Genomic DNA, 25,744 nt, shown 5'->3' on the forward strand with positions numbered 1-25,744 from the left:
AGTCACTTTCAACCATAAGTCTATGATTGTAATTCTCTTAACTTCTCTGAGCCTCAGTTTCCTTATCTGTAAAATTAGGATCACAAAATTCAGGCCTGTAACTAACCACCCAGGGTTGTTGTAAGGCTGAGCTGAGGTCCAATGATTCTCTATGATTCTCTTGTCCAGCCCCTAACTGCCCCTAACCGTGAGGACCAAGGGAGAAGAGACAAGAGTATATTTGCCCTTAGCACGGGCTTTGGGCACTTGGAATTACAGACAAGCAGATTGGGGCATAGTTTTATCTCCCATATCCACCCAATGGATACAGCCTTGCACCTGATCTGGAGTCAGGAAGATCTGAGTTCAAATCCAGTCTTAGATATTTACTAGTTACATACTCCTAGGCAAGTCACAATCACTGCCTCAGTTTCCTCTTCTGTAAAATGAAGATAGCAACAGCACCGTCCTTCCAGAGTTCTGAGGGTCAAATGAGATAATATTTGTAAAGTGCTTTGTAAATTTTAAAGCGTGACCTTAATGTGATTATGATTATGACCTAGCCAAACTGACCCCCATCTCAAGAAATCTGGAGATTTCTTGCCTTTACTCTGGCCATCTTGGACCAAGAATTTATTACCTTTCCCTCTTCCATTTTCCTCTGAATCCTTTAAACTCCTACTGGAGTGAGGAAGCTGGGGAGAGCCCAGGCTAGATGATCCACCTGCCTTCTTAACTCTCTCAGCACTTTGACTACCATGATTACTAATAAATGCTTGTTGACTGACTGACAGGTGTGGATTTTTTTCTGTGTTTGGGTCTTCTCCCCTGATTGACTACACTGGGAGTTTCCTGAGGGCAAGGAATCAAGGCTCCTCTACAGTTTGTGTTTAACTTAGAACTTCCCACAGTGCTTTGCACACAGCAGGTGGTTAATATGTGCTGTATCTAATCAAATATCCGGAAGGTGCTCCAGGAGCTGGCTGGGCTCAGCCCTGTCTGCCCCTAGGTTCAGAGCTGTTTCTGGGGCCTCTGAGATCTCTGAAGATGTTATTAAACTTGAGAACCTGGTCTCATGCAGCCAAACACTGGGCCCTTGTATATGCTGAAGCCTCTTCCTCCTGCAAAGTCCTGGGAGTGCCCAAGGGAGAAAGGCGCTCAGGATGTGTCATTCCAAGGGCCCCTCCCTACATTCTACCAATGGGAGAAGGCCCTGGAGCCACTGGCAGACCTAGAGGCCCCGCTGCAGCCAGGGAGGCCTTCCTGCCACTGCTGAGAACCAGGGTTACCTGCCGGGAGCTGAGAAAAGACCCAGCCCATTATCTGCCGCTGTTTGTCTCTTTATTTACACGGTGTCTCTCACCAAAGACCTGTAGAACACAAACATTCAGGGCCAAGACGGATCCGGGCAGGGGAGGGACTGGGGGCTGGACCGCCATGCATGGACACTGGGTCTGTGGGCACACACACACGAATTGGGTGGCTGGCGCGGGAGCCCAGACCTGAGTGTGGCTAGGGAGGAGGGAGGGGGAGGCAGAGAGGACAGCAGGGTCTCACAGCACAGACGGCAAGGGCAGCATGCGAGAGGTTTTGTCCTTAGACGTCACTATCTGTGCGGAGGGAAGAGCCTTCCCGAGAAGATCTCGGGGTGGGGAGGGGAGGCCCCACCATCAGCTGAGGAAGTGTCTATCCCATGCCAGGACTCCAAAGCAGTTCTCCTTTTGGCCGTTGGTCCCCTCCCTCCCCCTTTCCTTCCCGGACCCAGGCTAGGCTTTGTTCTGGAGTCAGGGTGGGGCTGGCATCAGCAGAGCCGGGAACTGGGGAAGGCTGCCTAGCGGGTCGGACCTCACAGGGTGGGGCCAGACTTGCTTTGCTGCAGTTCTCTGCCCATCCCCTTCTCACAGCCCACTTCCTTTCCTACGCGGGCAGCTCTCCTCTGTGGTCACCAGAGAGCGCGCCCCTCCAAAGCCACCTTAGCCCAGGTGCTGGGCTCGAGGCGCCATTCCCATTAAGTGCTAACTATGAACTCGATTTCTCCCCCCACTGTTCTGCTGGTCTGATCAGGCCTTCGGCAAACACGGCCCAGACCCTCCTCCCGCAGCTTCTTCCTTGTGCCCAGTCCATTCCTTCCAACTGGAAAGCAGAAAAACCTGTTTCCTTGGTCCTTTCTTCTCCTTCTTGGGAGCAACCGGACCTGGGAAATGAGCAGGGCTCTGGTCTCACTGGAAGAGGACCCTGGAAAGCAGCTCTTCCGCCTGCCTTTAGGGCCCAATGCTTTGCCACCACTTCCACGGAGCCCTCTGGGTTCTTCTAGCTGCAAACATCGCCTCCCTTCTTCAATATTCTGACATGGTTTTGTCTGGAGTTCTCCTTGGCCCCATCGGGTTCAATATCGATATCACAGTATGTCGTGATCCATCGTGTCCATGTGCTCCCTTTCCCATTAGTCCATAAGGTCCTTGAGGGCATGTATATATATATATATATATATATATATATATATATATATATATATATATAGTCTCTGCGCCACACAAGGCATACCTGTACACAATAGGCGCGTAATAAGTACTGGTTGAGTGGAGTTGCTAGGGGATGGATGGGTGATGGGGCAGCTCTCTTACATGTGGAAGCTGTGTGTGTGTGTGTGGGCGTGGTGGGGCTAGTTTGATCTGCGCTCGGTTCAGCATCAACACTGCCGCGACGGGGTGCGGTGGACCGAGCCAGGGCGCTTTGGGATCTTCCGCCAGCGCCTCTTGTCCCAGCGGCAGAGCAGCAGCAGGCGGAAGGTGTCGCGGAAGGCTTTGTTGCAGAGCGCGTAGCACATGGGGTTGACCGTGCTGTTGACGTAGCAGAGCCAGTAGCCCAGCTCCCACAGGGTCTCCGGCACGCAGTCGTTGCAGAAGGTGGACACCAGCACCATGATGTTGTACGGCGTCCAGGTGAGGATGAAGGCCAGCAGGATGGCGCTCAGGGTCCTGGCGGCCTTCTTCTCTTTGACCAGCGAGAAGGTCTTGCGCTTGCTCAGTTGCTCCTTCCCTTTCCTCTTGGGCTCCTTGCCCGCCCGCTCGCGGGTCTTCTTGGTGGGCCGTTTCACTGTCTGGGGGGATGCCCGAGGGGGTGGCTTGGTCGGGGCCTGGACTTCTGGCCCCACCATGGGCATCTTGATGACCACCTCGAAGCCTGCCTCCTCTCCCTCCGAGGACGTCAGAGACTCCAGGTAGCCTTCGTCCTCCTCCTCTTCCTCTTCTTCCTTCCAGCTGTAGGAAGGAAGGAGCCGGGGTCCCCAACAGCAGCAGCAGCGCCTCGTGGGCGCGTCGGGGGAACCTTCGGGGCCCGGCTGGGACCGCTCCGAGCTGCTACTGCTGCCTCCGCCTATCCCCTTGCCGGGGGTCTCAGAGCCCTGCAGTGCAGCCAACTCCCTGGCCCTATTCTCAGTCTCACGGTAGATGCGCCAGTAAAGCACACACATGACAGTGACGGGGAGGTAGAAGGCAGCCATGGCCGTCCCGAAGGTGATGATGGGCTCAGACAGGAACTGGATGTAGCACTGTCCCGCCTTCACGGTTCTCTTGCCCACCAGGTACTGCCAGAAGAGAATGGCCGGGGCCCAGAGGACGAAGGAGACCAGCCAGGCCAGGCCGATCATCAGCGCAGCTCGCCGAGGGGTCCTCTTGGCTCGGTAGCTGAGCGGCCTCGTGACGGAGAAGTAGCGGTCAAAACTAATGAGCAGCAGGTTCATGACCGAGGCGTTGCTAGCCACATAGTCCAGGGCCAGCCAGAGGTCGCAGGCCAGCGTGCCGAGGGCCCAGTGCCCCATGATCAGATAGGTGGTGTAGAGGTTCATGGAGACAACGCCGATGATGAGGTCCGCGCATGCCAGGCTGAGCAGGAAGTAGTTGTTGACAGTCTTGAGCTCGCTGTTGACCTTGAAGGATATCAGCACCAGCAGGTTGCCGGTCACCGTGGCCAGCGAGAGCAAACCCGTGGTTAGGATGATGAAGGCTACCTGCCACGGGCCCTTCACCGGCTCCAGTACAGTGATGTTGGGGCTCACGGCGGGGGCAACGGAGACGTTCATGTCAGCGGTGTGCTGGGCCACATGGGAGGCGTGGATCGGGGAGGGAGAGGAGGGCCTTCCTCCCCTGGCTCAGGGGGCGGCCCCCTCCCTGGGCCCGCGACTCCCTGGGGCCAAGAGACCGCTCCTGGGCTCCCTCAGGCCAAGACCGGCACCTGAAAAGAGAAGACACCGAGCACGTTCAACACCTCCAAAGGGCCCCAAATGGTGTGTGGGGCGGGGTGTGGGGGCACCAGGTTTATCTGGCATGCCAAGGGGTGAAATAATGGGAAGAACTCTAGTCCTGAAGGCAGATGATCTAGGTCCAATACCAGCTTTGGCATTTCTTAGCTGTAAGACCCTGGGAGAACACCTTATTCTCTCTTTGCCTCAACTGCTCATGTGTAAAATGGGCACACCAACCAAGAACTGACCAAGTTTATGTTAGGTCATCTGAACTTGGCCTCACTGCTGCCAGGCAATATTTTAGCATCTCCTCAGCTGACTCCCTATTTCACTCACCACAGCGACTCTCCTAAACCTTTTCACAGCTCCTCAGACTTCCTATGGCTCCCCCCACCCCCTTGGGCCAAGAACTTTTCCTTCTAGTTCCCTGATAAAAGAGAGACCACTTGGCAGCTCTAGCACCCTCTCCTCTCCTCCTCATCCCACATCACCAGGATGTCTTCTGCCACCTTCACTCACAAAGAGGTGGCCCTTCTCCTTATACAGGCAGAGCCCTCCCATTCTATCCATCTGCTCTGGCAGATTGCCCCCCTGTCGCCCCAGTTCTCTTATTTATCTTCCATTTCCTCTGGGTCTACTGACTCCTTCCCTACTGACTCCAAACATGCCCATCTCCCTCCCACATCATCAAAAATCCCTCTCGATCTATCTGTCTTGATAGCTCCCATCCCACATCTATCCTCCCTTTTGAGACTTAACTTGAGAAGACTGAGTCTGCCCCTGATGGAGGTCTCCACTTCCTCTCTTCTCACTTTCTACAGTCTGGCTTCCAACCTCATCATTCAAAAGAAACTTTTCTCTCCAATGTTACAAATGATTTCTTAACTGGCAAATCTAATGATCTCTTCTGTCTTCATTCTTATTGATTTCTCAGCAGCCTTAGACATTGTCTATCACCCTCTTTTCCCTAACAATCTCATCTCTAGATTTCCACGACAATTCCTGTCTTCTTTGCTGGATCTTTATCCAGGTCACACTTGTTAACCATAGGTGTCCCCTAAGGCCTGACTTGGGTCTTTCTTCTCTTTTCCCTCTACATCATCTTAATTGATGAAATCATCTGCTCCCATGGATTCATGATCATCTCTAAGCATATAACTCTCAGGTCACTTGGCCAGCCCTAACCTCTCTTCTGTCCTCCAGGGTCCTATCTCCAATAGACATGAGTTCCTTGAGGGCAAGGACTGGCTTTTGTCTCTTTTTATATCCCCAGTACTTAGCATGTGGGTAGGTGCTAAATGAATGCTTATTGATCAACCAGCTCCAACACTAATTACATGTTCTTCTCCATTACAGTCCTTCAACTGTCAAACTGATCTCCCAATGTGCACATCTGACCACGTCACCTCCCCTACTCAGTAAAAACTCCAGGGACCTCTAGAATCAACTAGAAAATCCTTTCTGGCTTTTAGAATCTTTTATTACCTGGTTCCCTCCTACCTTTCCAGTCTTCTCACACATTACTTCCTCCCCTCCATGTAATCTTCAATCTAGGAACACTGGTCTCCAGGAACATCTCATACCCAACCCTCCATCTCTCAACTCAGAGTGTTTTCAGTGGCTCACCTCAATTCTTGGAATGCTCTCCCTACTCACTGGGGCCTCCTGGCTTCCTTCAAGTCTCAACTGGAGGCCCATGTTCTGGAAGAAGCCTTTTCCATCCTTCCTTGGTCTTAGTGTTTTCCCACTAAAACTGCCTCTAATCGATCCTGTATAAGATGTTTGTACACAGCTCTAATCTCGTTAGACTGTGAGCTCCTTAAGAATGGGGACTGGTATTTTTTTTTTTTTTTGCCTTTCTTTGTGTCCCCCAGCCCTTAGCACAGTTGCCTGGCACACAGTAAGGGCTTATATATCCTATTGACTGTCTGAGAGCATCTCAAAGGGAACATGTTTGATGGGGACCTGTTAGGGAAGAACATGATGGTGGGCTGTCATGGAAACACTCCTAGCCAGTGAGTAAGGAGATCTCTGTTCGAATCCAACCAGTTTGCTAAGTTACCCTGGGCAAGTCATTTCCCTATGCAATATTTCAATTTCTTCTTCTCTAATTCAGGGACTGGATCCCTGAATTCTCTGCTGATTCCAACAGTCTGTGTTCTAAGATCACTTTTTGTTTTGAACATCCTCTGTTCCATTATCCCAGTTTCTGACATCTTGTGACTCTTATGTCTGAAGGACAGACACTTCCAGCTTGGACATTCTGTGTCCTTGGGTCCCTTCTGGCTCTGGCATTCTATGCTTTATGTTTCTTTCATGCTCTGACATTCCATTTTCTAAGGCCAGTAGGGGTCTTCAAGCTAAGCCCGAGTGACCATGTACCATCACATACCAGGATTCTTGTTCAAGTTGGGTTTGACTTAATGGTCCCTGTGGTCCCTTCCTAGACAAGGATTTGATGACTTTGCATTTATCTCTGCTCCCTCAACCCACAACCTCTGCTGGTGGTTCCCCCCTCCCCCTTTCCTGATTTCATCAGCCAGGATGGAGACATGGAGACAGGACAAAGCAATGATAATCTTGGACCAGGACTGCCCCTGAGGGCAGCTCCATGTGGGATCACCCACAGCCTTCTTGCTTCTCTGAACTCTGCTGTGTTTAGGGGCGGAGGCAGGGGAAGACAGGCCACTGGCTGGGCACATGCACAGGAAGGTTAAGGGGCTTGTCCTTCTTCCCAGGACCATCGGAGCCAGGGACTGGCATTAGGAGAACAAAGGGCAAAAAGAGACTGGTGCAGATGGGGAGTGGGGAGCGGGTTTGAGGGGCAGGAGCCAGGCGAGGGAGACTTCAAGAGGAACAGCACAGAAGGAGGGAAGTTAAGTGGGGCAGCACACAGAATCTCCAGATCTCATGTCTTCTTTTTTGGGCTCTGGGGCCCTATTTTGGGGAGTGTGAGGAGCTGCATATCCTTAGACCAACAACCTAGTAAGATTATTTGTTAAGTCCTTCCAGTCTGCTGGGGGCCAGGCTGTGAAGAGTGTAAACTGGAAAGGAAGAGGGACGGCAGAGAGGCAGGGAGGGAAACAGGAGCCTGGAGAGGAAGGAGGAGCAGAGATGATTAGAAGGAGGCTTGAAGAGTCTGAGAACTACTCAAGTATCAAGGCCACTGGAAGACAAATGCAACTCCAAGGGGAGCTGGGTTTAAATCCCACCTTTGACATTTGTGTCTCAGTTTCCTCATATGTAAAATGGTGGTAATAATAGTGGTAGCATTTAGTCTACAGGGTTGTATGATGGGGGGACTTAGAACAGGGAATATCAGAGCTGGGAGGCACTTTAAGATAATGTGGCCTGTGGTCCAAACCCTCTCATTTTACAGATTGTGACAGACATCCAGAAAGGTGACTTTGGAGATTCTCACCCTGGAGGTATGTCCATGAGCATTTGGGGCTAAGGAATCTGAGAGAATTGTGGAAAGAGACTTACCCAGGGTCACACAGCTAGTTAATATCCTTAATTCCAGTCTAGTGGTCTCTTGGTTCCCCACTTACTGTTCCTAAGATGAGCCCGAGGGGATGAGCACTTCCACCTGCCAGAAATGGCTGGATGGAGCAAAATCCCACCTGCCCTTCCCCTTAACCCTTGGGAACTGGGTTGTTCAGGCCTTTGCCCCTGCTCTGTCCAGGCCTTCAAAGGAGCTTCACTTGTTGGATTGTAACTGGGACCATCTATCAAAGGAGGAATTATATCTGTACATCTCACACACAAGACTAGGCCAGGAATGGGAGTCAATATGGACCACTGACTCTTGTCAAACTGTGCTTCAGAATCTTTCCCTGGGGAGAGCTGATACCATGGAGGAGCTGCATGGGTGCTTGGGTTGAGGGAAGCACCCATAGTGCTTTATCCACCATAGGACTTGGAACTAGGAACACCTGAGTTCCTGGCCTTAGACACTATTAGTTGTGTGATCCTGGCCACCGTCATTTTGCCTAGCTCTGTCTCAGTTTCCCTATCTGTAAAATGGGGGGTAGTAATAGCCCCTACCTCCCAGGATGGTTGAGAGAAGCAAATGAGATTAATATACGTAAGATATTTTACAAATTAATAATAATAATAGCATTTATATAGCCATTACTATTATTATTTTATAGATCTTGATTTGTGGGCTGGCTTCCTCTGCCAGTGTCTTTCTAACTTACAGGAAAGAAAATAGAATGGGGTGGGTGCTCCTGTTTCTCCTTCTCATTGTCTACGAGTGTCGATTGTGACCCAGGTAGCTTTATTCTTTGGACTCTCTGTGATGTGGTCCAAATTCCCCCTCCCTTCTTTCCAAGCAGGGGAGTTTAAAGACAAGAGGTCAGTCTTGTGCCATACCTGGCTTTGGGGTCCAAAGGCCTTTGTTTAGATTCTAGCTCTGTACTTACTACTATGTGACTTTGGCCATGTTCTTTTTCCCCTTTGTACCTCAGTTTCCTCTTCTGTAAAATGAGGGGGTTGGATGACCTGTGAGATTCCTCTGAGCTCTAAATCTACAATCTCATATAAATTGAGTTATACTGAGAGGTTTCTTCCAACTCGAAATTCTGTGATTCTAGATCAGTTTTGCTTTAGGAGCTGGAGGGTCAGGAGTTGAGAAGATTTGGGGCAAAGCCATAGAAAAAAAGAGAGGCAATGCCTCTGCACTTCAGTTACCTTTGCTGTAAAATGAGGGGGTTGGACTGAATGGCCTCTAAGGTCCTTTCTAGCTCTAGAGCTATGACCTTTTCACTACTGGGGCTCAGCTAAAGAAAGCCCTAGCTCAGTTTCCATAGTGGCCTTTGCTCATTCCTTGTGCCTGGAATGCCCTCTGGACACCTCCACCTGTTGGTTGAAATTCCAGGCAGCTTTGAAGCCTAACTCAAACTCACCTTGTGGAAGAAGCTTTTCCTGACCCCCCTGAGGCCTAAATAGCCTCGGCCCTTACATCTCACTGAGCTCTTTGTTTGTACCTGGCTCATGGTAGAAAATGTGCATTAAAGTTATCTGTGGGGCTGTCTCTTCTCCTGACAAGGTTCATGGGGTGACCTCAGAAGCCATCTAATCCAGCTCCCTCATTTTACAGATGAGTAGATTGAGACCCAGAGATTAAGTGACTTCCCCAAGGTTACCCAGCTGGTCAGTGGAAGAGCTGGGATTTGAACCCTGGTCTTTTGGTTCCAGAGCTTGTGCCCTTGAGCTCCACGATGGCAGGGAATGGACTCTGTCTTATCTAGACATATGTCTTTGTTAAATGAATGGGGGAATGGGAGGGACTGAACCCAAGAAAATTCCCTGGGAAGGATCCCCTCTTTCACCAGTCTCCTCTGTGCACTCTCCCAGTTAGCTCTCTCCTACACCACAGGGTCCTGAGGGAAGCCTTCCCTAGTCCACCAGTCCCACTTGGCTCAGATCTCCATCGTCCAAATGCTAGTTCTAGGGTCTCCTAGGCTCTGCTCTGGGTCTTCTCTTTTTCCCACTGGGAAATGAAGGCAAGGCAAGGGGTCATGGTTTCTGCCCCTTTTGCTTGCCCCTCTCTCAATGGTTCAGTGTAAACCGTGATCAATGGCTGCTATAGACTGATTGAGCAGCTAAAGGAGTAAGAGGCAGCATGGTGGAGAGACAAGTATGGACTGGACTTGGAGTCAGGATCTGGTTTCAAATTCTGACTCTGTTCCTTAATACCATATGACTTGAAGCAAGGAATTTCATTGTTCTGGATCTCAGTTTCCTCAGCTATAAAATGAAAGGATTGGACCAGTCTTTTCTAAGGTCCCTCCCCATGCTTCAAATCTATCATTTTTTTGGCAGTAAGTTTTTGAATTGGCCAGAAGACTGAGTGAGGGGGCTTGAGCTAGAACACATTCTGCTACACCAGGAAATGAAGGTGGTTGGCCCTTCAGTAAGGGAAGGGTCTTGCCCAGGCTGCACAGATTGGCATAAGGAGCCCTAGGGTTGAGACAGAGACTGTAAGAGCACCTGGGCAAATTCCAGGCAGGAAGGAGCCTCCCCTAGGGAAGGGCTGAGCTTGATACAGGGGAGGTGATGTTGGTAACTGCTCCTTTCTCCCAGCTTCCCTGCTTGCCCTCAGCATTATGGATCCTGGTGATTCTGCCTCAAAGAAGCTTCCATTAATACCATGCTGGAACCTCAAGGCATCCCCGAGAGGAAGCAGTTCAATGAACAGTGAGCACAGGACAATTCTGTTTTAGAGTCTTTTGATCATTAGAGCTGGAAGGAGCTTTGGAACATGGAATGTCAGAGTGGGTAAGGCCCTTAGAATATGAAAAGTGAGAGCCAAAAGGGACTGCAGCTCATAAAACAGATATGAGAGCTGCAAGGGACCTTAGAACATAGAATAGATAACTTCAGAGCTGGAAGGGGCTTCAGAACACAGAACATCAGAGTTAGAAGGGACCTTAGAACACATAACAGAGAATGTCAGAGCTGGAAGGGACCTTCCATTAGAGAAAGTTAGAGGTGAGAGGGTTTTAAAATCATAGCACTAGACTCACAGATGAAAGAGACCTTAGAATATTGAATGTCAGCACTAGAAGGACCCATAGAACACAGGACATGGGTTTGTTAGAGTTAGAATGGGCCTTAGATCATACAACATGGAATGTTAGAGCTGGAGGCAGTCTTAGAATACAATCTGACCTTGGGGGGCAGGGCATTAGTTGGTCATTATGGGACTTCCAGGACAGGAAGGAAAGCAAACAAGCACCCACTATGAGCCACGCACTGATCTGATCCCATGTGGTCCTCACCACAGTCCTGGAGGTCAGTGCTATTCCCCCTTTTTGCATTTGAGGCAGACAGAATGGTTAAGTGACTTGCCCAGGGTCACAGCTACTAAGTCTCTGAGGCCAGATCTAGCCACTGGGTCACCTGGCTGTCTCTCATGGGAGCTAGGGTCGAATGGAAAGATGATGGATTTTAGTCTCAAGTCTCACATTCGAATCTACCTCAACAGGCAAAAAAAAAAAAAAAAGAAGCCTAACACACCTCCATGTAATAGACTAAGGATGCAGGTGAAGCATCCATAGGACTGGGAGATTTTGCACAAATGTGAGAAATTTCAACAGTCAATTCATGTCTCTCCGAATCTGTAAAATGTCTGAAAACCTCTGGTGGGCAAGACTAGCCTCTCACACAAACCCTGTTTCAACATTTACAGGGAATACCATGCAAAGAAATTCCAAGGCAAAACTGGGAAATGGCAGCTAGAGAAATGCCCCCAATTAGCCTCAGTTTCCCAATTTGTCAAATAGGGTTATTGTGAAGAGAGCCCCATATAAATCCAAATATCATTATTCCAATTAGGAAATAAATGATGGGAGACTAGTAACGATGACGAGAGACTCCCAGAACGACCACGGTCCCTGGAATGTTTTGTCACATGTCTCGCCCATTCTCTTCCTTCCCTTGAATTGTATTTGCCTGGCACAGCTGCCCCCCACCCCGAGCTTCCTGAGGGCAAGGCTTATTTACTTTTTTGGCTTTAGTATCAGGGCAGGCAATAGTCCTTGCACATATAGAGGAACTAACAAAAGTTTGTCAACTTGAATTATGCATCAGGAGTGGTCCTTCTGCTGCTCCAAGATTGTTTTCTCATCTGTCAAAAGGGGATAACAATCTTTGCTGTACTTCTCTCTTAGAGATGTTTGGAGGATCCAAGAAAATCTGGATGTGGAAAGGCTAGTATGTGTGTTTGTGTGTGCATGTGCAAGTGTGTGCATGCGGGTGCGGGTGCATGCGTGTGTGTGTGTGTGAATGCTACAGTCATCTTCCAGGTAGCTGATAACTACCACAAGACTTTTCCCAATCCTCCTCCTTCCCCTCCCCATCTTCCCTTTCCTCATCTCTTTTCTCTCCCGCCCTCTTCTTTCTCTTCTCTCTCCCTCCCTTCACCCCCCTCCGCCCCCCGCATTTCTGTGTCGCCCATCACCATGGTACCCACTGCAGAACAGAAACTGTGCTGGCTTCACCAACTTCTTTCTGCAGCACTCACTCCCCACCCATTTGTGAGGCATTCAGCCTTTCAGCTCTTGGCCTTTCCCTTCCTTGTCCCCATGACTCCTTTGGGTCCATAGGTTCTCCCTGAACTGTGAATCTTGCCTTTCTCCTCCTTCTACCTGGCCTGACTCTTTCTAATTCAGGACACCTGAACCCTTCTCTCCAGACCCACCTCCTCCCCAGAGCCAGGTGTTCCCTGGTTGGGGCTCCAGTCCTTCTATCTCTCCACTCTGATGAGTATTAGCTAGAAACCGATCCTCTCGGTGCCCAGATGGATGCGGTAAGGGGAAAAGATGAGGAAGAGGAAATGGCTCTAGGAAATCAGCCCCAGGTGAATGAGGGAGACAGAGGCAGCCAACTGATTAAATTGTGAGAGCTGCTCTGTCACGTGGGGCTAGCAGAGCCATTTCCAGGGGAGAGGAAGTCCCTAGGTAGGCAAACCTGCCACAAACTCAGTTCCAGAGCTTCCTGAAGTTTTGGAGAAGGCAGTTATAAAGGGGAAACCTCTTCATGGCAGGGTGCTGCTGATTCTGCAATAAACAGAGGGTGTGTGTGTGTGTGTGTGTGTGCGCGTGCACGCGCGTGTGTGTGTGCACATGCCTGTGCGCTGTCCATTTTTCCAGGGTTTGGCCTCCACATCTGTGGACCTCCTTTCAATGGCATGATGACTATTTGGATATGTCCTGAGCCCACATGGGACTACATGGATGCCCAAGGTTGCAGACCCCAGACACAGAAGGGAATTGAGAGTACAGGGTTTGGAGTCATATGGGCTTGGTGGGTCCTCCAATTTCTGACTTTGCTGTGTGACCTGGGCTAATGCCTTTCCCCTCCTTGGTCACCATTCTCTCCCCTGTAAAATGAGGGGTTTGAACAAAATAGTCTTTGAGGTTCTCTACGAAATGGCCTCCCAGAGGTGAGCCCCCCAATTGCAGGGTGCCAAGTGTTTATTCATGCAGGTGCCTGAGCTGGGCCATGCCAGGCTGTGGAGCTAGAGGTTCTCCCCTCTCGGCCACTTGTCCTGGACCATCCCAGATTCGTCTTGGAACCCAGGCAGGGCCAGGTCTCACACCCACCTTGCGGTTTGGCTCCTCCTTCTGCCAGGCTGCAGGGGTCAGTCCATCCTGGCGGGGGCCACAGGCAGGCAGGGTTAGCTTGACACAAGGAACCCTAGGGGATGAAAGGAGTTAGGTTCCTGGGGCCAAGGGGAGCCACCACTTGGCACACTAGACACTGGCACTGGCACCAGCTGATAACCCCAGACAAGGCACCACCCTCCTGGACAGTTTGCCTGATCGGCTGCCAGGTGCCAGCTGCCATCTGGCTTTGCGGACCCTACTGTCTTGCTTTCCTCCCTTCTCCCTCGAAGTGATTCCCTGCCCTGTGGGGCATTAGGGCTACTCTTACAGGATCAGAGGATTTAGGATTGGAAGTGACCCAAAAGGTAAATCTAGTCCAGTTCCATTCATTTTACCGAGAAGGAAAACGAGGCTCAGAAAGGTTAAAGGGCTTGCCCAGGGTCATGGCAGAGCCGGATTCTTTTGAATCTAGTCTGTTTCCTAGAGACCTTCAACCCACCTGAGCCCACACCCCCATCCCCGGGCCTGCCCCTCCCCCTCTTCAGCAATTTCCAAACCCAGCCTCTCTCAGCATTCCCTAAAAACATCTGATTCATACTCTTTGAGATGGGGGGGGCGGGGGGGGGGGCGGGTTGGGAGAAGGACCAGGAGTGAAGAACACTATTTATTTATCCTGTCCCCCTCTATTTCCCTGCAGTTACATCCCATGGGCTCCCAAACCTAGACCTACCTTTCCTTCCAGAGTCCAGGTGTCCTCTCTCCCACCCTAGACCTCCTCCCACCCCCGGCTCTCCAAATCCCGGAGTCACTGTTCTTCTCCCTCCCCTCTCCAACCACACTGAGCCAGCTACTCACCATGGAGGTGTGCGTGGGAGCAGGGGTCTGCCGGGGTCTCCAGTCCCACTCCCTCCCCAGGGGGACCTTGTCCTCTTGAGGGACCAGGACACTTGGCTCCCCCGGGGAGCTTCGTCCTGTGCTGGCAGCAGGAGAAGAACGATTGTTGATTGGCATGTCCCACCCCCTGGCACGACAGCCCCTGGGGAGGGAGGAAAGAGGGAAGGAAGGAGGGAGGGAGGAACAGAGGGAGGGAAGGAGGGTGGAGCTGGGAGGGAGGGTAGAGAGAGCTCTGAGCTTGAGGTGGCCCCTGCCGGGCGAATCTGGGCGCCCTCCCACCCACCTTGGGCAAGGGAGGCTGGGGCAGGAAGAGATCAGGGCTGGGGGTGGTGATGGTGGAGGCATAAGCAAAGGGTTCCAGGATGCATAAGAAGAGGAGAGAAGGCGGATACGGGAGAGAGACAAACACCCACACCCACAGACTGCACACACATTTGAAGACACCCAGAGAATCTTACCCATACACACACACACACACACACACACACACACACACAAATACACACGTAGAATCTCTTTCAAACAGCTCTGTGAGCTCACAGCCACACAAAATCACAGTTACACAAACACACAACTAGGGTCATACAAAGTCACGCAGTATGTGTATATGTGTGTGTGTGAGAGAGAGAGACAGAGAGAGAGAGAGGGGGAGAGAGAAGGAGAGAGAGAGGTGGCCACCCCCTTTCCTCAACGCGCTCCCCAGGGCCCCTAAACATGCTCCAAGGGGTGGCTCGCATGGGACACGGTACTGAGGATCCAGTCTGCCACCTGTAGGTGCGCCTGCTTCACATGGATCTCCTTCCCTGCCTCATGCAGGTACACGAGATTCCCCCTCCCCCCTTTGCCCGCCCACACTGCCACCCTCCCACACAGTCATACTCCGGGGCTCTCTGTTCTTCGTTCCCGTCTGTTTGGAAATGACACATTCATCCTCACGTGAGAATCTCCAGCCTGGAGCAGACCCGAGGGCTGAGTGGGTCTGACAAGATGTGCACTTCTGTGTGCTCCCGGTGTGGCCAGGAGAGCTTGTGTGCACACCTCTGTGTGATGGGCCTGGGTTCCCAGTATCTGGGTGTTTGAAGCGCTTGCTAATTCAGGCCTTTCCCCCTCCCTGCTCCGCCCCCAACTTTCACTTGGAGAGACAGACAGACAGGCAGACAGACAGCTCTCCGCCCTGCCTGTCAAACTGTGTCTCCCTCCACTCCCACGAAAGGTTCACAACATACCTGGAGATGGCAAACCCAACCCCTCCTCCCAACCTCACTGAGCCTGGAGCTCAGCCTTTCCCCCATTCCACTGGCTCCTGATGCCTCTGACCCCTGATGCCTCTGGCCCCCATCCCTTCTATTTCCCTCTGGGGTCCCCAAGGCCCTGTTCTAGATTGGGGCCCAGGAGCTGTGAGGCTTAGACAAAGCAGGGAGCTACCTCACTGCAGGTGAGGGTGGGGATTTCTAGGTGGTACCCAGGCAGTCCTCAGGGAAGTGGGGCCCAGTCTGGTTATTTAGGTTCTCTCTCCTTCAGGTATCCTATCTGGGTACTCTTCCCTCCCCTCCCCGCATATAGCTGTTGGGTTTGTGTCTTCTAAGTTTCCCCAGAAACAGTACCTCCCTGGGAGCCCTTTGCTATAGAGACCTGGGCCCTATCCCTACCCTTAGGCCCTATGGACCTCCTGGAGAGTGTCTTGTGTCTCCTCCCTGCCTCCCCCACCAAAAATCAGTTCTGGTCCACCCTGTTCACCCTCCGTTGGGTGTGGATAGGGGGGAGGGAGCAAGGCTCTGGGGACTTCCCAAAGGATCCTAGGATTGAAAGTGGCCCCCGGATGTGCCCATGCAAATGTATCTGTACCTGACACAGTCTTCCAAACATCTCTGTGTCTGTGCCTTTACACCGATACCTGGGATGGTCTCCCTTCCCCCTTTATCCCTGGCTTCCTCCCAGACTCAGCTCAGATGCCACCTTCTGCAAGAGGCTTCCAATTCCAACCCAACTGCTCCACAAAGCTGTGGGAGATCCTACTTATGGACATGGGAGCTCATCAGGGACTCAAATGATTCTCTTTCTGAGAGCTTCAGGAACAGCTCCCTGAACAGAGGAACTGCTTAATAATTTCTTGTTGATTGACTCAGGAAATAAAAGTGGGAGAGGAACTCACCTCAAAGGGACCTTAAAGAAACATAGAAAGTCAGAGATGGGAGAGCCCTTAGTACATAGAGCCTCGGGGGGCATCATACATAGAATATCGAAGCTTGGAAGGATCTTAGCACATAAAATGTCAGAGCTAGAAGGGTCCTTAAAACATAAAATATAGAAAGTTAGAGATGGGAGGGACCTTAGAACACAGGATGTCAGAGTGTGAATGAACTTTAGATCATAAAATGTCAGAGTTGAAATATACCTTGGAACATGGAATTTCAGAGCCGGGAGGGCCCTGAGAACACAGAATGTTAGAGTTTGGGAGATGGTGCAGTCAGTCCTTTCATTTTACAGCCCAGGAACATATGCACCTGGGAGAGGACATGAGTTGCTCATTGGGCCACAGGGAGGTCAGCTGCAGTGTCTGAGGGAACTGCCCCTGGATGTTAAGGAGGTGGGATTCTGTTTCAGAGGTGGTCTAGATCCTTAGATCTGCATTCTAAGATGGGCTGCCACTCAGGACTACCCTAAGGGGTGACTCCCAGTGCCAGCTGTAGCCAGGACCTCATGGAGGTGCATTTATGGGTCAGGCAGCAATCTAACATGCAGGAGGCCTGGGAGATGAGTTATAGTCTTGGATTTAGTGGGAGGGAGGGGAATCTCTTGGGTCTGCCAAGTTTCCTGTTCCACTGATAGGCTGGCGACCTCCCTGTCTGGCCCTACCTACTGCCCTCTTTTTGCCAGGGAAGCTGACAATGAGGTCCCTGGTATATACCACTGTCTGGAATGTATGAATCAGAGTAGTTGCAGTGGGGCCTTTACGATGGTCCTCTGGGTGTTAGCAGTAGAGTGGGGCTAGGGTGGACCCATCCCTTCCTGAGAATACTTTTCCACCCACTTCCACAACTGGTGGAGGGCACCTTTTTCCTCTGTCCTCTCTAAAGGATGACAGATGTTTCTCCTTAAACTCTGCCTTCGGGATGGCAGCAAAGGCTTTATGTCTCCTAACAGCAGGATATTCAGGGATCGTAGGATTGGGGGATGCAGCGGGAGAAAGCTTTGGAGTATTTCTTGTTACTCGTTTGGTTTAACACAGCTTGTAAGTGACTTTTAAAGCCCAGTTCTGTGGCACCAGGGGGCTGGAACTGTTGCTTCCTGCTGCCTCTCTAGGACCTATGGCAGCCTATCCAGGCCGGCACAGTCCCATCCAATAAGTATTTAATAAGCACCTACCAATGCCAGGCACTGTGTCATGTGCTAGGGATGCAAAGACAGAAGGATGAAGGGTCACTGCCTTCCAGCAGTTCACATTCTAAGGAGGGATACAACATGGAAAAAGAGAAGTAAATACAAGATGCTTGGAAGGGGAGGGAGACGGAACCACCAATGCACGGGAACAGTCTAGGAGCTGAGCCTTGAAGGAAGCAGGGGACTGATTCTTACAGCAGCCTGGCGATCCCTCCATCCATGATCGGCCCTCAGGCTCTTGGGGTCCCTGGGTGCATGGCCGTGAATGAGGCTGACAATCATCTCCCTGGAGCCCATCAAACCAGGGGACTGGATTCGATATCAGGCCCTCAAGCTTTCCTTCCAATGCTGTCATCCTATGATTCTTCCTTAAGAAATTTTGGGGGGCCCTGGGGTGGTGAGGCCATCAGCAGCGGGTCCAAGGACTTGCTTCTTTTACAGATGGGGACACTGAGCCAGGTGCATGATCAAGGCCAGGGGAGGGAGCTCGAAGGTCAGCAGGAGTGTGGGTGGCTCTGAGGTTCCATCCTCACTGCCTAGCTTAAGCACTGGTCTTGCTGCCCTTCCTAGTCGAACCTCCCCCGCACCCTCGCCAGATTTAGCCGGGAGGGAGGCTGGGAACAGTTTTTTTTTTTTATTTTAAGCAGCCTGGAGCGCAGCACTAACGCATTTCTGCACCACAAAAGGATCCTAGAAGAGGCTGCGCAGGTGCAGATGGGGGGGGGGGGAGGGAGGAGGCGAAGAAAAGAGTGGTCAAGCCCTTGGCCCTGTCCAGTCCAGTCTCCTCTGCCATTGGCTAAGGCTGATCCAGGTCACCAGCTCCTTCAGCCTCCCCATCCCTACCCCAGGCTTACTTGTTCCTCTCTTGCCATCACCTGCAATGAGGCCTTTCCAAGGTCTTCAGAAAGCCCAGCCAATCCAATTTCCCACTAGCATATTGGGAAACTAAGACTCAGAGAAAAGAAGGGACTGGCTTGAGATCACACAGCTAATGAAGTCATAGACCTGGACCCTGAACACTTTAGGTCTTCTGGTTCTTTGTATTCTGAAGGATGCTGAAAAAGCAGCACTTCCTCTCTAATCCCTCTCCCACCTCTTGCATGTGGAGGAGCCTGGGAGGAGGTTTTTTTTTGGTGGGGAGGCTAGCTTTTGGGTCAGCACCTACACAAGGAGTCCAGACCTGTGATCTCATCAGAGTAGAGACTTTGCATGGACGCACTCATCGACAACTTGTTGACCAAACATAGCCTTAAACCCTACCTGGGGCACAGAGAGGTTAATCGACTCTACCAGAGTCACACAGCCCGTATGGATCAGAGGAAGGACCTTTGGGTCTTCCTGACTTCGAGGCTCTATCTCCCTCCTCCAGGGGCAATTTTGAGAACAAGTTCTTTGATCTTTAGAGTCACAGTCTTCCGTGCTCATATTATTTAAGCCAATAATTCAGGAATCAAAGCATTTAAAACCAGAAGGCCCCTCAGGGATGGCTTTGCTTGTTGGGGACTCAGAGGCCACATCTAGTCCAACAGATTCATTTCACAGGTGAGGAAAACCAATGGCTAATGACTCATCCTCAGTCAGTGTCAGGATCAGAATTTGAATCCAGGTATACTGACTTTAGACCCAATGTTCTTGCCAAAAGATCAGATAGTCTAACTCCCCCGGGGCCTGGAAATAGGGAGAGAGAGGCCCAGGAACTTTGGCTTAGGGCCCAGATTGGGAGTCAAGTAGACAGCTCTGATCTCACCTCACATCGATTAGCAACCTGTTAGCTTGCTCATCAGTAAAATAGGGATAACAAGTGACCATCTGTAAAGGGTTTTGAGAACCTTTCAGTATTATGTGCTGTTAGCTACCACTAATAGTAATTATTACTTGCCCAAGGCAGCACAGTTGAATTGTGGCAGGACTCACTGATTCATCTGCCTCAGGCACCCAGTTTGGTGTTGCTTACCCTAGGGTACTTAGGGATATTCTGGTAGAGTCGTCAGCTCTAGGGGCCTGCTGGGGGAGGGGGCTGGCCCAGCCCAGGGGCAGTGGCCATCCGTGCTCATTACCTCCTCCAATGGCTATTTTTGGTCGCCTCTGAAGGGATTCGCTCCTCTCCACCCCCATCTCCTGGGCAGAGGCGGTAGAAGGACTGAAATAGAAATGCAGTCTTGGGTGCTCTGGCGTCTGTCTCCTCCTCCTGCAGAGAGGAAGTGGCCCTGGCCACTTTGGGCGGCTGGAAGCCAAGCTCCCGAGGGGTGGTCTCTGCTTTGCCTTTGACACCTCCTGGGGCCTTGTTCCTGCTGGATGACCTCCTTCTCCTGGAGTGGAGAGAAGGAGCCAGCCAGGCAGGAGTTAGCCCATTGTGGGACCCCTAGGACATGGCATCATAGGCTTCTAAATTTTGAGCTGAAAGGGGACATTTCCTTCATTTTACAGGTAAGGAAACTGAGGCTGAGAGAGCTTAGATGGCTTGCTAAAGGTGATATAGCTAGGAAATGGTGGAATCCAAATTCGGGGCCATCCGAACCCCAGTTCAGTGTCCCTAACACAGTCATGGTGCCTGCGGGCACAGATGGGTGTGGAGAATTTTAAGCTTCTCATTAAGGCCATTTCAAATAGGCTTGAGGCTCCTGGGTGGAAACTATGTGTAAGGGGCATCACAGGATTTAGGTCACATGAACTGCATTCTCCTACAGAGAAGGAAACCGTGCTGTGTTCAGGGGATGGGATTTGTCCAAAGTCATATCTGTGGTACCTGGCACAGGTGGGGTTCCAACCTAGGGCCTGAGCTGGGCAGCCAAGGGAGGAAACACAGTGGAGTGTAGTGCTAGGATGTTCTGGTCAGGCTGCCTGCCCCCCACAGGGACCTGGGGTAGTGACATGAGCTCCAGAATTTAGAGTCCTGATTTCCAGGGGCTGGGGAGGTACCTCAGAAAGGACGCTTAGTATGATTTCAAGAATTCTGAGTCCTGTCAGTTACTAGCTGTAAGCAAATCACTTCTCGATGCCTCAGTTTCCTTGTCTGTAAAATGGAGGTAATCCCACTTGCACTGCTGACCTTGCTCTCTCAGGGGGGTGAAAATGGGCCTTTGGTGAAAGGAAAATTCATTGAGGTTGGAGGAGCCCTTGTAACACAGATCCTCCTTCCCCATCCCTTTTTATGAAAGGAGATATTTGTAAAGGACTTAGCACACAGTAGTCATCTAATAAATGCTTCTTCTCTTCTCCTTGGTCAAGGTGCTAGAACGTAAACTCCTGATGGCAGGAGTTTGATTTGGATTAAGCTGCATAATACAATATTGTTGGGGGCAGTGATGATGTTCTTGGCTGGGCAAGGCCTGAGAGAGACTGCTCAAGAAAGGACTTGACAGGGGAGCCTGAAAGCTGCTCCCTTCCCCTTCTTTTGCCTGCCTCCACTGCCGCTTCTCTTCCTCAGTTTTCTTAAGCCTGGACCCCTCCTCCTATCTCCCAGACATTTCTAGGCTGAGGACACTGGAGGAAGGGGTAGGAAGGCCCTCAGAGACTCAGACCCCACAGCAGTCATAAGAGTCATCTATGGGGGCTGTGGTCTGGAAGTGAGGGTGGGGACCCTAGGGCTTGGGTCAGCTGGATGGTCCTTGAGGCCAATTGCAAGGGAGGCAGATAGATTTGCAGGGAAAGGATATGGGCTTTCCCAGGAATGATGTGGGATTTCTGGGAATGCTTTCTCACTACCCATTCTCAGGTTGGGGAAAGGGCTGCAGCACTCCATGCACATGCACCAGGTATCTGGTGCAGTGTACCCATTTGGTCTGATATCAGGAAGACCTGAATTCAAGTGTGGCTTCAGACACTTACTGGCTGTGGGACCCTAGGCCAATCCCTTAACCTCAGTTTCCTCAACTGTAAAATAGGGTCATAATTGTACCTACCTTCCAGGGTTGTTGTGAGGGTCAAAAGATATTTGTAAAGCTTTTAGCACAGTGCCTGGAACATGGCAGGCACTCAATAAATTCTTGTTCTCTTTCTTTTCACTTTCTCTCTGTGCCTCAGTTTCCTCATATATAAGGTGCATGTGCATGGTAAAAAAAGGCCCCTGAAAAATCTAATGAGAGGGTACTCCCACTCTCGGAGTTTCTCCTGGTTTCCATTCCCAATTAGCACAGAACAGGTGCTTGCTGGCTTTTGGGTCTCTGGCTGCCCTCTGGGTGGGAGGGCAGGACCGTACAACCCCTCCTCAGCCTGCAGACACCTTGGGCTCCCACGCCCAGGGCCAGTTCCAGGGAGCAGTTTCTCGATTCTCCTCTCAGGACCTCTGAGAACTCCCGGTGCCCCAGCAGCCCCCGGGGCGGGGATTAGGCAAACCCTAAGGCTGCCCTGGCCCTCGGGTACGAACTCCCAGCAGTGAGGCTGAAACCACGCTTTCCAGGCCCACCTTTACGTCCCACCCCATGTGCTAGCGCCAGGCTGCTGGGGGCAGGCGAATGGTAGAGGGAGAACCGCTTAAGAGCTTGCAGCTCAGACCCACAGACAGGAGTCAGCAGCTCTTCAGCTAGCGGACTTGGTCCCATTCAGGGCCTGGCTATATCCATCCACCCTGATTCCTTCCTCCTTCTCTACCCGCCCAGCCCGGGAGCAGTCGGCAAGGCGCCGGGTTTAAGGTTGGAATCTTGTTGGTTCTGTGGCCTGTGGAACCTTGAGAAGGTTCTTTCCTTTTCTGGGCCTCAGTTTCCCCATTTGTAAAAACAAGGGGTGGGGGATAGACAAGATCGCAGCTCCGAGGTCATCGAGTTCGATCCCCTCCTTTTACACATGAGGAAGGTCGCTTTAATCTGTAAATCCCCGCGTCTAGGTTTAGGGCCAGAGGACCCTTTGCAGCGCATCATTCGACTAAAATGGAATCCTTAAGTATTTTGCATTTTTTTCCAATGAGCTCTGGTCTCCGAGCAGTAACTACAGTAGAGAGGGACTCTCAGAAAATGTTTCCCAAGTCAGCCCCTGGTCTCGCGGCTCCCAAAGGCCCCTCACCTGAGTAGGGCGAAGGCGTGGCCCCGTCGCCCTCCACTCCCCCACCCCACTCCTTTGGAAGCGCGCGCTGTAAGGATCTGGACTCCATTCCAGCTCCGCCACTTGTTCGTTGGGAGACCTCAGCCAAGTCCTTTCCCCTCCTCGGTAAAAGGCGGATAAGGCCTGATCACCCACTTCTAAACGGCCATTCCCCTCTAAATCTTCTGATCCCAAGGGAAGGAGGCCGGCCCCTGGCGCGAACACTCTCTCATCTTAGGGGATTCACTACAGGTGGCCACGCGGGATGCCACCTCTCCCCCCCTTCTACTCCTCCTGCCCACGGGTCTTGTTCTCTCCACGCGCCCCCGCCTCTGCTCTCCAGCCCGCGGCCATGACGAACCCGCTTCTCCCCTCCCCCATCCTGCTCCTCGCCCCTTTCCGTTCCCCGAGCGCAGCCGGAGCGGTCGGGGGCTGGAGCGGGACGTGTGTTCCAGCTGCACTCTCCCTTTCACAAGCGGCCTTCGATTTCTGGAGGGCACTGGGTCATTCGACAGCCGCCGATTTTCTACCTTCAGACCTCGCTTAATTCCTTCTGACGAGCCCTCACACTCCAGGCTTAATACCCATTTCATAGACTGGGAAGGCAGAGGTCTGAGGTCTTAGTCCATTGCCTTTGAGCCCGGGGGCAGAATTTGGGCAGCTCATGCCCACTGAATTGGCTGTCTTTGCTGAGCTCGGCCTTTTGTCTTTGCGGTCTGAAGCCACTGGTTAGAGGACTGTCTGGCTTCTCAGGGTTAAGAGTGGCTTTTGCCAGGATTTGGAGAGATTCCCACCCCCCAACCCTCCTGAGTGATCAAGGGGAGAGCGCTCCAGGGATTTTAAGGGTAATGGCGTTAATTCTTCTTGGAGAGATAGGCCTCCAGAGGCCGTGTCTCCAACCCTGGTGGTCCAAGCCTCTCAAAGAGGATTGAGATGAGAGCACCAAGGAAGGAATCCCAGTCAATCTTCGCCTGTTCCCTAGTGGGGCTAAGGTTCCGAGTCAGACTGAAGAATTAGGTTCCGTTCTGGGGACAGGTGTGTGTGTGTGTGTGTGTGTGTGTGTGTGTGTGTGTGTGTGTGTGTGTGTGTGTGTGTGTGGTTCCCCAGGAATCTTGACCTCTCAACTCCCTTCCTTCCAGATTCCCACCTCTCCCCCACCCCCATTCCTATCTCTCCCCTAATTAGGAGATAGGACAATAGTAAAAACAGCTGGGAGTGAGTTTCTAGGCTTGGGGTCCCAGTTCCTGGCAGGCTGAGATCCCGCCTCGATCACAGTCATGATCCCTTGACGTCTCTGCAGGTTAGGCTGGAAGGCAGCATCCTAATCCTAACCTCATGTGTACTCCCAGATTCTCCTCTGGTCCTAGCCTCAGTTTCTACAGCTGTGGGGCCAGACCTGTGAGAAAAGGTCTGTGTAAAGCCCGGAGAGTTTCCTCGAGTCATAAATGTTTAGAGTTGAAGGGGCCCGTACGTACACCCTTATTTCACAACGGAGGTAACCGAGGTCCAGGAAGAGGAAGGTCACCCAGCGGATTCGTGGAAGGCCCTGAGGCTCGAGCCCAAATATCCTGACTCCGAGGCTAGGGCTCCCCCTCTCCCCCGCTCCCAACCCCAATTAAGGCTCTATTTTGCCATTGTCCTTTCTGCGGTTGGGGCGGGCGGGGACTGGCAGGTGCGTCCTAGCTCCCGGCTCCTTTCACTCCCCGGGCTCTCAGCCCTCTCCAACCCTGTCCGGAAGCCTCCGACGCCCGATCCTGAGGAGACAAGCTCAGGTTCCCTCCGGCCAGACTGCCGCAGATTTAGCGCCCTCGGGTCACGCCGCCGGAGATGAGACATTAGATAGAAACCAGAACCCCGGGGGCTGGGAGTGGCGTGCGCCCAGGGCTGCTTTTCTCTCTTCTCCCTACCCCCGCCCACGCGAACCTCCCACCGCCACCATCACCGCCTTTGCCCCTGCCCAGCCCAAGATCCCGAAGGCGGTTCTGGGCTGGGGGCGCGGGAAGCCAGAGGACACAGCCCCCCAGCCCCAAAGGAACTCACACAGCAAGGCGCAGAATGGGGAGGGGGTGGTGGTGGTCCAGCCTGTCCTGCCCAGACCCTTTTCTCCCACCCTAGTCCAGTCCACAGCACTGCCCTGGCCCCGGCACTTTCTGCGCCCACCCCCAGGGGTTCAGGGGCAAAGGCCCCCTGCCGTCACACTTACCTGGGGTGGCCCCCCACGCCGTGGCCCAGGGCTCAGTTCCAACGTCAGGCCCCGCTTGGGGCTGGCGAAGCCCCGGCCCGGGCCCCTAGGACCTGGGCGGCGTCGGGGCCCCCAGAGCTCCCTACACCTTCTCCTCTCCGCCTCCAGAGAGCCGGGCTGCCGGCCGCTCCTGCCCGCCAGCTTCGGCTGAGCTGCTCTGTGCCGAGGCGTAGCGGAGGCACCTCCCGCCGCGCCCCCTAGTGGGCGTGGGGTACCCTGCGAGGCCGAGGACCATCTTCACTCTGCAACATTACCCACCCCCTCGGCTGCTCCACGTGGGGGGCATTGCGGGGTGGGGTGGGGCTGAGCTAGCTTTGGGAGACTGCTGGAGCGGGGGGCCTTTGCGTGCTTGGGTCCTCCCGGGGGATCTGTCCAGTTAATCGTCCGTGCCCCCTTCCCTCCCCAGGTCAGCCACACTTGGAGTAGACTGAGGTTGGGGTCTGGGCAGCGTGGGCTGACCTCTGAGAGAAGGTCGGAGCTCTGCCCCAGCCGGGGCCACTCGTCACTTTCCCCCCAGTCCCAAGGGCTGAGAGACCACCCCAGCCCTTGCTCCGTGTGAGCCCTGCCTCCCAGCACCCCAAGCTGACCCGTGTGCAGCTGTGGCAGTGATTTCTCCTGATTGGAGGGCCTCGGAGGCCGCCTGTTTACTGTTCCTGCCGAGTCTGGCAGCGGGGAGATTAATGGGGCACAATCGAGTTAGGGCCCCATGGCTGGGGCTGGGAGGAAGGAGGCAGAGGGGGAGGGGAGACTGCCTGCTGGGCCTTAGGAAGCCTGACCAATGGCACCAGGCACGCCCTAGTCTAAGCCCCTCATCCGGGAGGAAAGCCTAGGAGAACTTGGGGTGGGGATTCGTATTAAGGGTCAGAGTAGTGG

The 25,744-nt window shown here is 52.5% G+C and overlaps 1 protein-coding gene across 1 annotated transcript; it reads right to left on the reverse strand.

The window, feature by feature from the left end:
- Positions 1-1,298: 1,298 nt before the first annotated feature.
- On the reverse strand, positions 1,299-25,403 carry CHRM1 (cholinergic receptor muscarinic 1). Its single transcript, XM_072638891.1, has 4 exons — positions 24,833-25,403; positions 14,194-14,314; positions 13,336-13,429; positions 1,299-4,212 (listed from the first exon to the last, which is right to left on the reverse strand). The coding sequence occupies exon 4, from the start codon at positions 4,058-4,060 to the stop codon at positions 2,669-2,671; it is 1,392 nt and encodes a 463-aa protein (XP_072494992.1). The 5' UTR covers positions 4,061-4,212; positions 13,336-13,429; positions 14,194-14,314; positions 24,833-25,403; the 3' UTR covers positions 1,299-2,668.
- Between the last annotated feature and the right edge of the window lie 341 nt (positions 25,404-25,744).

Source organism: Notamacropus eugenii, chromosome 2, assembly GCF_028372415.1.
Source record: "Notamacropus eugenii isolate mMacEug1 chromosome 2, mMacEug1.pri_v2, whole genome shotgun sequence".
Classification (NCBI taxonomy): Eukaryota; Metazoa; Chordata; class Mammalia; order Diprotodontia; family Macropodidae; genus Notamacropus; species Notamacropus eugenii.